This window comes from Hylobates moloch, unplaced genomic scaffold, assembly GCF_009828535.3.
Source record: "Hylobates moloch isolate HMO894 unplaced genomic scaffold, HMol_V3 SCAFFOLD_20, whole genome shotgun sequence".
Lineage (NCBI taxonomy): Eukaryota > Metazoa > Chordata > Mammalia > Primates > Hylobatidae > Hylobates > Hylobates moloch.
Genome location: NW_026652295.1, coordinates 421,680 through 434,745, shown reverse-complemented (window position 1 = coordinate 434,745; position 13,066 = coordinate 421,680). Strand labels below are relative to the sequence as shown.

The window sequence follows — 13,066 nt, the reverse complement described above, 5'->3', positions numbered from 1 at the left end:
CAAACTTCTAATGTTCAACTGCTTCACATATTTAAGTTTTAATAGATTAGAAACAATAACAAACCTATGATCATATACCAAGTTGCTTATTGAGTTATTCTACTTAAAAATGTTTTCAGAGAAAATAAAAGGTCAAGTGAACCAGACATTTGGGTTATTTGGTTTAATTTTCTGGAAAATAGGATTGCCCTTATCAGATCCCGGTGTCTCTCAGTCCTCATGCTTGGCTGACAGCTTGACAGTGGCTCAGCTGTGGTGGAGATGGGTGGAGGAAGTTAGTCTGTCAGCAAAAAGGGCTGTAAACTGAGCCGGGGGACCAGAGTCACCTCATCTTGACCTGCTCATCAGTGATGGGTTTTGTCAGCATCAGAAAATGTGGCTACATGATTTCTTTTAATGCTCATTTTGACTTAGAAAGCAACCCGTGGAGCAGGGCTACTGTGGGGTATGACATCTCAGCGCAGTGCCTGCTCGGTGCAGCCGCAGTGGGTGCCAGGTGTCCTTCTCAGCCAGGACTGTCAGAACATCACAGCAGCATTTAAACCGAGAGGGAGAGCAGATCCACACACATACAGCATGGAAGTTTTTTCGGTTCAGCTTTCTAATGCTTAGGCATAGTCCGTCTCCTTTCCTTACAGAGAGGGAAGGAAGTTCCTTTCCGTTTCACTTAGTAAGTTGAACCCCAGTTTCAGCTCCGGTATGTAGAAACATTTTATGTCACTGTTACCACACAATTCAAATTTTGAAACATTACAGAAATTACTTTCTCCTCACTCCGAGTCAACCAAGACAATTCAACTACAGTAGCTGGGTTCTTCCCCAAATATACTCTCTTTCTCTGAATGTATTTCTTTGATAGAGGAGCAGTCCGTTCATTTTAGAATTTCAAAGAAAATTTGAGGTGGCTTACAGAAAGAAAAAAAGATGAAAAATAATAAGATCATAATTAGAAACTAAAAGGAGCAGAGAGGTAGATATTAGCAGGTATTGAGTGTCTATTCGTAGTGCATTTGAGTACCGAATTTACTCAGAATTTTCTGACCAATTATCTGAAATGCTTGGGACCCAGCAGTGTTTCAGATTTCAGATTTTTTTTAGATTTTTAAGTATTTGCATTACCTAGTTACTGGTTGAACATCCCAAATCTGAACATCTGAAATGCGAAGTGCTGCAATGAACGTTTCCTTTGAATGTCATGTGAGTGCTTCAAGTTTCAGATTTTGGAGCATTTTGGATTTTCGGATTGGAGACACTCAACCTGTGTAATGAGACCCAGGATGCCTCAGGTCTCCCTTTTCTTTTTCAATTCAACTGTTTTTACCACTTGTTCTTGAAAACAGATGATTATGTGTGTTAGGTACTATTTTAATAGTGTTAAACTGTGAATAACTTAGACTGGTGTCTGCTGGGTACCTTGTACAGGGTAGCATGTTTTTGCTCCTTTTCAGCAGTGAAAATAATATGACCATTTAAAAAAGCTGTTTAAAAATATCATTTTGATTTAATGTATCTCCGCCCATTAAAATGGCCTACATTTTAACTAGATTTTTTTTTTTCTAGCCATCCACCAAAAACTAGAAGCAGATGGAACGGAAAAAGTAGAAGGATCCATGACGCAGAAACTGGAGAATGTTCTGAACAGTAAGTTTTGTCCTACTACCCAGAACTATTTATGGACTTTACAACATGCCTTAAAATTAGTTCTTGGACCTGGTATCACGGGACAAGGCAGTAAGTTGCATTTTAGTATTTATTTCTAAATAGTAATGATTTAATGAGCACGAAGGAGAATAGAAACATTGAAAATGAATGTTCTGTTTCTGCTTGCATTTTATTTATGAGAAATCATAATTTGAAAACAATCCAATATACTTCTTAAGAAATAAAGTTTCCTACCATAAAACCAACCAGCATAGAAACAGCATCTTCAAAGCTAGGAAAGCACTGAAGCAGTAGCCAGGATTGTCACTGACCAGCAACCTGGAGGAGCCGTCATCAGGTGTCTCCCAGCGTTAATGCAAATAACCTCAGCCACAAGAGTAACAGATTCTTAGGGGTCATTTATTTGTGTATAACTTGCCTTTTTCCAAAAAAGAATTTAAGGCAGCTGGCTATTTAAGAAGGTGTCTAAATCTGAGATATTTTGTAAAAATTATAGGCCCGGGGAAAATGGCTATGTGCAAAGTTTTGAGTTCTGTCCACCTCCCTTTTCTGTCCTTTTTCTGACGTCCTAGGTCCCAGCCACTTATCCTGTTGATTTAGAAGAAAGTGATCAGATGAATTAATCCTTACTATGATATTAGTGGCTTAAAAATAAATCTTTTCACACCTATAGTTTACATTTGATAGGAATGCCCATGGGGATCTCCTTATTTTTAAATATAACATACGATTTCATCATGAAGTAGAGTTAAGAATAATTGGAAAAATGAAGAAACCTCACACCAGATCTTTAAAGATTCTATGAGTGTAAGGCTGTGATGTGAAGCTAATTTTGCACTTACAGCTTAAGTTCATCCCATGGGTGGAACGTTCTGAGCCTGTATGTGAATATCTTTTCACAAACCTGAGTGATCCCTAAAAGAAAGCATTTTCTAGAAAGAAGTGTTCTCTTGGTAGTAGCATTTGAGTACTTGGATTTCATTCTAAATTTAGGAATTTAACAGCACTTAATTTTTTTTCCTCTGATTATTATTACTTAATTGCCTTGAGATTTTCCCTTGTTTTTGTCTTTGAGAACCAAGTCACCAATTTTGTTAAAATGAAGGTATTCTGAATTCAACTCAAACACTTACTGAAGCTGTTTCTCTATTAGCGTAGTTATACAGTTTAAGATCTTGGAAAGGATATGTTCTACTCAAGGGTGTTATTTGCCCTGGGAAGTTATCAAACTATGGTATCTGTATAAAAAACATGTTTACTTCAGTAATTTTAGAAAGGTGGCTTATGGGAACAGTTGACATTGTCAGTATATCATGGTCTCAGAGAAGGAGATCCTTGTCCAGTTTGGGAAATTCTAGGGTCTGTTTCATGTGTTAGGCTTAGCATAATGTGGTAATGTGATTTTTTTTTTTTCTTTAAAGGAGTAGTTTGAGAAATCGTCCCTCGGGACTTGGGATATTAAAAATTGCCTTTTTCCATATATTACTTTATAACCATGAATTTTTTTTCCAGAAAAGTGTCGTATTAACTTTCTATTGAAGTTTGCTCTTTTTGGATAAAGTTCAGCTTAATATAAATGGTCACTTCTTTATGAGACCATTCATCAGGACTTTTTGCTATTAAAATTTCCCTAAAATATATTTCTTTATAACAATTCCCCCTTTTCCAGAAACATTTTTTAACAACGTGATGTTGATGTTTGCTGTCTTAGGATATGTTTTTCCTAATTCAGGTCAACTTGACAAACGTTTATTTAACTCTGGTTGTGTCAAGTCCCGTGCTAAGCCAGCCTGGGAACAAAGCCGGAGGGGATGCAGCTCTGGCCCCAAGAGAGTCCTGCCCAGGCGGATTCGTAGTCATCTGGGACTTCAGTACTGCAGAACTGGCGAAAACACAGAACTAAAGTCACAAAAATTCAGTCAGTTCTGTTGAAAATTGAATTTATTTTATTATAGAAAGGAAGGAAAGAATAAATGAGTATGAGCATAATTTAGTTCACTTAGATTATTACTAATGCTTTTTACCTTATGTATAATTATATACTAATGTATATGGATATTTCTTTAGTTTTTTTAAAGGATTTTTTTTAATTGGGCACTCTTTCTGACTTTTAAGCTGAGTTTCTTTTTTTTTTGAGACGGAGTCTCGCTCTGTCGCCCAGGCTGGAGTGCAGTGGCGCAATCTCGGCTCACTGCGAGCTCCGCCTCCCGGGTTCACGCCATTCTCCTGCCTCAGCCTCTCTGAGTAGCTGGGAGTACAGGCGCCCGCCACCACGCCTGGCTAATTTTTTTTGTATTTTTAGTAGAGACGCGGTTTCACCATGGTCTCGATCTCCTGACGTCGTGATCCGCCCGCCTCGGCCTCCCAAAGTGCTGGGATTACAAGCGTGAGCCACCGCGCCCGGCCCTTTTAAGCTGAGTTTCTAAAGGATACTGTTGGCCACAAGAAACTTAGATCATTTATTCAGAGTTTATCAGTTTTGACACTTTCTTTTGAAATTGTTAAAAAAAAAGAAATTTTTTTTTGTTTTCATGTTGTGTGTTTCTATGTTTGTGTTTGAACTTAAGAACTTTTTCTTGATTTCAAGCCAGCGATGACTATTAGTTTATTTACATCAAATTTACATATTCAACTCTGTGTTCTTACCTGTCTCAAGTATATAGAACAGTGTGACTAGTGCAACTGAGGAACTGAATTTTAAATTTTTATTTAATTTTAATTAATTCAGCTTTAAATTGAAATAGTCCCGTGTGGCTGGTAGTTACTGTGTTAGACAGTGCAGGTGTAGACATGCTGTGTAAGTATTTGTAGTAGTAGCTGTGGCAGTCATGGCTCACACTTGTGGAGCCTACTGCAGGGCAGGTGTTGCTCGAAACTGTCTAGGTATATTTAGTCCTCACAACAACACTTTGAGGTTTGTGCTATTATCTTCACTTTATCGATGAAAAAACTAAAGCCCAGAAGATTAATTGAGCCACGTAAGGTTATATAAATAGTAAGTAGCAGAGCTGCAGTTTATATCCAGAAATCTGGCTCCAGTCTTGTGCTTTGAACTGCAGGCAGGCCGTGCTGTGTATGTGGTTTTGATAGGCACAGGTTTCAGTCATCACGGTTCAGTTCATAACAGCCATCCCCCAGCAACACCATGCAGAACTGCAGTTCCCACAGGGCAGTCACCATAGCTGCATAAAGAACAGTTCCCCTCCAGCTCTTTAATTCACAGGTCGCTGTGTAAATGACAGGTGCTCTAGATGATCAGCCATACTGCCTCCTTCAAGGCCACCAGCGATAGCCACTGTACGTCTGTTACCAGCTCTCAGCAGACAGCAAAGTGTGCAGTTGTGCTGCCTCCTTATCTCCCAGTGACAAACCCTCCTGACATTGTACAAAAATGGATGATCGGGAAGGGATTGGTCGATAAAGATGAAAGTGCGTCAAAAACCAGAAAGCTCTTAACACTGGAAGTGAAACGCAAGCCCAACAAATGGAGAGTGACGGAAGGAATAGCTGGCTGTGGAGATGTAGGTCCTGCTGCTGTTTGAGACTCAGGAGTAACTCGGTGGAGGGGAACTTACCAACAAAGGTGAGAAAATGTGAAGAAAAGCATGAGATGTCCCAAAGGAAGCAATGCTCAGAGGACCTCAGAGATGTTTCGTGATGTGGACAGTGCAAAGGAAAAAATATCAGAAGTTGATTCACACTTAGAAAGGAGCAGGATAATCTGTCAGAGCACAGAAAAGAGGCTTGATTCATACTGTAAATTTTACAACAAAAAAGAAGGCAGACACTCTTGATAAATTTTTCTATAAAGAAATATAACACTTTAATTTTAAATGTTTCTGATGTTTTATTTTTTTTTGTGGTGTGGAGATTCTTTTTTTTTAATTATACTTTAAGTTCTAGGGTACATGTGCACAACGTGCAGGTTTGTTACATATGTATACATGTGCCATGTTGGTGTGCTGCACCCATTAACTCGTCATTTACACTAGGTATATCTCCTAATGCTGTCCCTCCCCCGTCTCCCCACCCCACGACAGGCCCCGGTGTGTGATGTTCCCCTTCCTGCATCCAAGTGTCCTCATTCTTCAATTCCCACCTGTGAGTGAAAACATACGGTGTTTGGTTTTTTGTCCTTGCGATAGTTTGCTGAGAATGATGGTTTCCAGCTTCATCCATGTCCCTACGAAGGACATGAACTCATCCTTTTTTATGGCTGCATAGTATTCCCTGGTGTATATGTGCCACATTTTCTTAATCCAGTCTGTCATTGATGGAAACTCACTCAAAACCGCTCAACTACATGAAAACTGAACAGCCTGCTCCTGAATGACTACTGGTTACATAACAAAATGAAGGCAGAAATAAAGATGTTATTTGAAACCAACAAGAACAAAGACACAACATACCAGAATCTCTGGGACACATTTAAAGCAGTGTGTAGAGGGAAATTTATAGCACTAAATGCCCACAAGAGAAAGCAGGAAAGATCTAAAATTGACACCCTAACATCACAGTTAAAAGAACTAGAGAAGCAAGAGCAAACACATTCAGAAGCTAGCAGAAGGCAAGAAATAACTAAGATCAGAGCAGAACTGAAGGAGATAGAGACACAAAAAAACACTTCAAAAAATCAGTGAATCCAGGAGCTTGTTTTTTGAAAAGATCAACAAAATTGATAAACCGCTAGCAAGACTAATAAAGAAGAGAGAAGAATCAAATAGACGCAATAAAAAATGATAAAGGGGATATCACAACCGATCCCACAGAAATACAAACTATCATCAGAGAACACTATAAACACCTCTACGCAAATGAACTAGAAAATCTAGAAGAAATGGATGAATTCCCAGACACATACACCCTCCCAAGACTAAACAAGGAGGAAGTTGAATCTCTGATGTTTTAAATTGTATATTAAATATTAGTTGTACTTTAAAAAATTTTGTTATTCATTCATAACCAACAATAAGTGTGTTTTTAATGTTTCAACAAACGTTTTTGGATATCACAGAACAAGTGTAATTTTCCCATTGATTATTAGATGGTCTTGCTGGGTTTCAGCTTGCACAGCTCCTGTCACAGTCCTGCATGCTGTGCAAAGCCAGACCTGCCCATGGGGTGTTGCACCACCTCTCTGAGTAGTGAGGATACTGGTCATTGATTCAGACAGCAATTTTTAGTCCTTCCTCTGCAAGCATTTATTGAGCACATGTTTGTTTTATCCTAGGGATATAAAAATAAAACTTGTACTTCTAGACATTATAACTGAATGGAAAATACAGACACATATCCAGGTGATCAAATGATGGTGTGATAATACTGCTCTGGTGGGAGTCTTCAGGTGTGGCCAGAGACCACAAAACGGGAAGCAAGCCAAAAAGTTGAGTGCAGAGAATACCAGGGGAGGCTACAGGAGCCTTAAGAGAGGAGCAGGAAGTAGCCAGACAAGCAGAGGCTGGCGGTGGGCAGCTGAGTGGAGGGAGGCAGGTGTGTCCCCGCAGGGCCAGCGTGTGAGTTCAGAGAGGAGATAGGCCGCAGCCCAGGAAGCAGGGTCCAGTGTGGCTGTGTGCAGATTGGAGAGGTGTGACTGCAGGGTAGATGAGGTCTGCCCCTGATGAACTTGCTGTGCAGTAGTGTAGCATCTGTCTTTATTCTGAAGTCAAATAGTGAGCCATCGCAGGAGTTTAACGGAATGATAGGAGATTTTTAAAGAGCAATCTGCCATCTGTTTAGAGAATGGACGAGAAGGGATGTACACCAGAGGCAAGAGGAGAGCAGCCAGAAATGGACGGTAGGCATGTTAAGCCATGTCAGCAGTAATGTGTGTAGTAATGGAATAAAGTAATGTAAGGGTGACATGGCTGCTAGTGAAGGTAGAGTGAGTGGCAAGTGAGAAAGTGAAGGGACAAGGAAGGTTTGATATCATAGGGAAAAGGAAGTAGTCATTGGTGACTTACGGATGCCTGGCCTCGGATGGATGAAGGAGCATGTTTGGTGCATAAGGAGAGGCGTAGAGATGAGAACATTCAGTTCAACTTGCAACATGTTGAATTTGAGATTCCTGAGGGTCATGCTGATGGGTTTTGCTAGCTCTCCCTATGTCCCCACTGTGTCACACTGGGCAAGTTGAATAACCTCTGTGTCTCAGTTGCCTCCAACATAAAATGGGGGTAAAAACAGTGCCTATCTTACAGCGACGTAACCATGTGCGGGTGAACTAATACGCATGAGGGTGGTAGAATCACACCTGGCATAGCATCAGTGCTTCCTGTCATTGTTAGCTATCATTATTGTGTGTCCAGTGAAAACATTCCTGTCATTATTAGCTATCATTATTGTATGTCTAGTGAAAATATTTTTAAGGATTGCTCTTACACTCTCAGACACATTTTGACACACAGATTTGGGAGTCACCAGCATAAAGATGGTAGTTGAACAAACAGGATTGAATGATTTAACCCAAGTACTATGTGCAAAATGAAAGAAGAAAGCTAAGGATTTGGAACACTAGGGAATATCCAGAAGGGCCAGGATGTGGAAAAGAAACTGATGTTTGTTCAGTGGCTGGCTGGCAAATATTTCACAACAGGCATTCAAAAAAAAAAAGAAGAAGAAGATAGAAAAAATAAACCTAATATTAGCATTTCCCAATTTCCAAGGTGTAAATACTCCCATTGTGGTTGGTTTCAAGCTGCCAACTCAGCTTGGAGGTGAAGAGATGCTGACAGTTGCTCTTGAGAGGGATACATGCTGACGTCAGCTCTTTCCTCGTTCCCCAGGTTCCAGTTCTGTGTGCTGCACATAGAGTGTCAAGCATGGTGCTGTGAACAGGCTTTCGGTGCTGTTAATGATCTGTCCGTGTAGCGTCGTTATGGTATAGCCGGCAGCCTGTCTCGTCATTTTCTAGCCTGGTGAAATTGAGGTAGTTAGGTCTCTTTGTGAATTTGTACATTTTGAGGTTAGCCTAATTTTCCAGGCGCCCTAATGCTTCACTTCCTAATCTCATTCAACTTGCTTATTCCTGGGATAAATTGTGCTGTGGTGGGTGGGGCAGCAGGTGAGGGGGCATTCCTTTTATCCTGCCTCCAACCTCTCCAACTCCCAGTAAGCGGAGAGCAGATTAGAAATCACTTCCGTGGTCTGTCTCAAGTGTCAGTACCAAGGAAAGGACCAAATGGTCACTTTGAAATAAGAGAAAGCACAATATTTACTTTAAATACACATGCTTGAAATTATAAGACACCATCAGAATTACAGGACTAGGTTTTCTAGACGACAGGAGTTCCTGGCACATATAAAAATGTTTGTTCCATTGTGAAGGATGTAAGATCACTGGGCAGGTATGAGTTCCACTGATTGGTGTGTAATGCTACCTGGACTTTCCTTCCCATCTTGCACTATTGGAAAATTTTACTGCTCCACAGACCCGACTACACTGGTGGCAGCCATGCTGTTTTTACATCAGCACTGCTGTTAGTTCTTGCAGTTCCTGTGTGACCGAGACAGTGAGAGGCATTGTCCAAATTCACTGGTGTTGGAGACCATCTTTGGGTGAGGAGAAAGGACTGAGTTCCAGACCTTGGTTTGCCCAAGGCTGGCAAATGTAGATCAGGGTTTGTTCTACAGCCTATGAGGCCAAAGTCATGGCCATCCGCTCCAGTTAGACTTGTTCTGTGGTTGGACACTGATGTTCAAACCTTCACCAGCTGCCTTCAAATTGGATGTTCTTGGTGTGGAATGCGTGTGGATTCACACACGGGGTGTTCTTGGTGTGAGAATGCGTGTGGATTCACGTACGGGGTGTTCTTGGTGTGAGAATGCGTGTGGATTCGCACACGGGGTGTTCTTGGTGTGAGAATGCGTGTGGATTCATACACGGGGATTTTTATGGGATGACCTTTGTTGATGCCTTCCTGGTGGCGTTATCTGTGACATCAGCCTCACATATGAAGAGCACCCCTTTTCTTTAATAGTTTTGTTTTCTTATTAGTAGCCCTAGAGAAGAAAGACATAAAATGAATTTTGTGAGCTACTGGTGATTTTTATCTCTTTGCACAAATCTTGGTTTCACTGCCCTCATGTATTTTATTACTGAACATATTATCTAATAATCAGTTAGGAACTTCAGTTTTATTGTGAATACAATAAAATTTACAACAGAACAATAATTTATAGGCAGAAGTGATCTCTAAATTAAAAATTATAATCTCATAACTTATAATTTCTCAGTATTCACATAAAATTCTCAACATATAAGTACATATATTTTGGCATAAATAAACATAATTTTATAGTTTATAATTCCTGCATATAAATTTTTCTCTGTCTCTATTTTATTTAATTATAAGTGGGTTTTCTTCCTGTACCTGTTTTCATACTTTTTAGAGGAGTTAAAATTATTAGTTGATAATATTTTACGACTTTAAAAATAAGATGAGAAAAATCTAATTTTGAACTCATACTTTTTGCCCCAAATTTCGTTATATTAAAAACTAATAAAAAATGTAAAAAAACAGTGCTTGGTGATTTAACATCCAAACCTAACATATAAGTAATTAACCTTTTAAAAAGATTTAGTCTCCTTTACATATCTATTCATTTATGAGCCTCAATTCTTGAAATTTATATTTTTTAAGTGATAAATACTTTAAAATAATTTTCTTTGATGACCAGAAGTTTTAACTCTAATCAGATTTCAAATACTAATTTAGCCTCCATTATGTGGTTTGGTGGCAAGAAGGAAATATATTTTTTCTCATCTTATAATAGAAATGTAGAATTCTACGTTAAAAAGCATGTGGTGAAAACAGTTATCTTGACAAAACAAAGTTTTTATATCAGGCCTTTAAAATTTCAACAGAATTTAAACATTATTTAGATAAAACAATCATGTTACAAAGATGACTTTTAACAGGATCAGGCCACCCACAGTGTGCACTAGAGAATATTGCGTGCGAGCCACCCAGTGAGACTGAGGCAATGTTCTCATCTTTGCTTAAAGTATAGTCACTAGACCAGATAATGCAGAAACTTTTTACAAGCAGTGATCAAACAGCCGAAAACAGTTTATCTTTTTTCTCTCCTTTCGTTGTGGTTAATTAAAACTAATTCACAAGTTGCAAAATTTAAACTATTTTTGTACACAGCAAATTTTGCTTTAGATAAAGCAACTCTTTCACTACAGTGATTCATATAGTTTGGGGTCTTTTAGGTAAAAAAAAAAAAAAAAAAAACTTAGGAAATATGCAGCTCATGTAATACTTTTATAAGATTAGCTGATTTAAGAAATATGATGCTGCCTTCACATTTGTCATTTGTAAATTACTTACATAATTTTCTTTGCCTGCTACGTAGAGATAATTCTGCCAAGAAATAGAATTCGTTTTAAATATTTCTTTTGAGCAACTTTTCTGAAAATGATTTCCTTGTTTTGTTTATTATCCCATATGTAGATATTGAGTCCACAGAATTTAGCTATTGTACATGTGTATGCACACACATGCATATGTGTGTGTTTTACCCTATTGTATGAAGGTCGGAAATAACCTAAGGGCCCATAATTGCTACAAAATTTAGAAGAGTAATGAAAATAAATGTAGGTTCACATTAGAGAATTTATTTGGGCATGGTAAATATGGTTGTTTTTATATTGGATACCATTCTTAACATATAAAAAGACTTAAGCAAAGTGGAAATTTTATTTTAGCAAAACCATAAAAGATCCCCTAACCTGAAAAACAGTCTGTTGAGTTTTAATGTAAAACTACAATAGCAGTCTTAACATTTTGTTTCTAGTGCCCAGTTACACATTTTCTGATTTAAATCAGCTTTCATCTAAGTTTCCTTTCCTCCTTTTAAAACAGGAGCAAGTAACACTGCGGACACATTGTTTCAAGAAGTGTTAGGTCGGAAGGACAAGGCAGATTCCACTAGAAATGCACTCAATGTGCTTCAGCGATTTAAGTTTCTTTTCAACCTTCCTCTAAATATTGAAAGGAATATTCAAAAGGTAGAGTACGTATTTATTTATGTACATATGGTTATAGATGCCATAAATTTTTAAGATTTTTAAGATGTTTTTTATATTAACCAAATGTCTTCATTTTGCTTTACTGACAGTTTTCAAAATGTTTCTTTATTTTAAAGGGTGATTATGATGTGGTTATTAATGATTATGAAAAGGCCAAGTCACTTTTTGGGAAAACAGAGGTGCAAGTTTTCAAGAAATGTAAGATTCATTTATTACTTTTAGATCTTCTCCTTTCCTTTTATAGGAAGAATGTGGAATGTGTTCTGCAAAGAATGTTATATGAGTTTTAGTTTTTGTTTATATGAGGCTCTCTTTAAAACGTAAAACAATTACTTCAAAAATAACAGTATGACTTTTCTTATTTGATATGCAGTGAAAATGAGCAACCACGACCCTAGGTTGTTCGCCTGAGACATTCTCTGCCGTTTGCTAACCATCACGCTATTAAAAAGTCTTAGTTTACTGGAGAGAATCAATGACAATTATTTTATAGAGATGGAAACCTACATTTTAATATTCCCGTCTTCAGACTTATGAATTCTAACCTCATTTAAAGGAAACTCAACAACTTTTGAAATCATTTCTAATGCCAGAGTTACAGAAAAATATAAAGGTTTAAAATGCTCTTTGGTTTAAGCCTTATCCACCAGGAGAAATATCACAGGGCTTTATTAAATTTAAAAATGAAATCTGTAAGGACCCAGAAAACTAAATTTATTTTTTTACTGTGGTAAAATATACATGCAGTGAAATGTACAGACCTTACATGTTAGAGGTCAGTGAGTTTTGACAAATATATACACCCTTGTAACCTACACCGGAGATAGTGTTCTGAACACTCTAGACAGGGCCCTGGTGCCTCTATCTTAGCCCTCACCTCACAAAAGCAACTACTGTTCTGCTTTTTGAAATTTGATTTTAAATTTTCATTCTGTAAATCTTGTGTATTCTTTTCTTTTTAAATAGATTATGCTGAAGTAGAAACAAGGATTGAAGCTTTAAGAGAATTACTTCTGGATAAATTGCTTGAGACACCATCAACCTTACATGACCAAAAACGTTACATAAGGTAAATCTTCTGCAAACATTTTGTTGAATCACATATATCTCTTTGGTACTGTATGCATCATGTAACCCTTAAGGCTAACTTGAGGGACCTTAGGAGATTGATGAAATGGTGAAGGGGAAGACAAATAGCAGAAATTTAGGGTTATCTGGTGTAGGACATCAAAATTCTTTTGAATACGAATAGATTTGGGAGTATTTATGGAGTTACTCACTTTTTGAGAAAACTCTGCCATTTTCGGGAAAGGAAAAATAGTCTCAACCTCTCCCTTCTGCTGAGCAAGGGGTACCTTGCCTAGTGGGATG

The 13,066-nt window shown here is 38.1% G+C and overlaps 1 protein-coding gene across 3 annotated transcripts in view; it reads left to right on the top strand.

Moving 5' to 3' along the window:
• The window catches only part of EXOC2 (exocyst complex component 2), a 192,677-nt gene that overhangs the window by 74,214 nt on the left and 105,397 nt on the right, over positions 1-13,066 (top strand). For all 3 annotated transcript variants that reach the window (XM_032141514.2, XM_032141515.2, XM_032141511.2), the window contains exons 7-10: positions 1,561-1,641; positions 11,529-11,674; positions 11,812-11,893; positions 12,662-12,764. In XM_032141514.2, the coding sequence (XP_031997405.1) occupies positions 1,561-1,641; positions 11,529-11,674; positions 11,812-11,893; positions 12,662-12,764 (412 nt within the window). The remainder of the gene's footprint in view (positions 1-1,560; positions 1,642-11,528; positions 11,675-11,811; positions 11,894-12,661; positions 12,765-13,066) is intronic.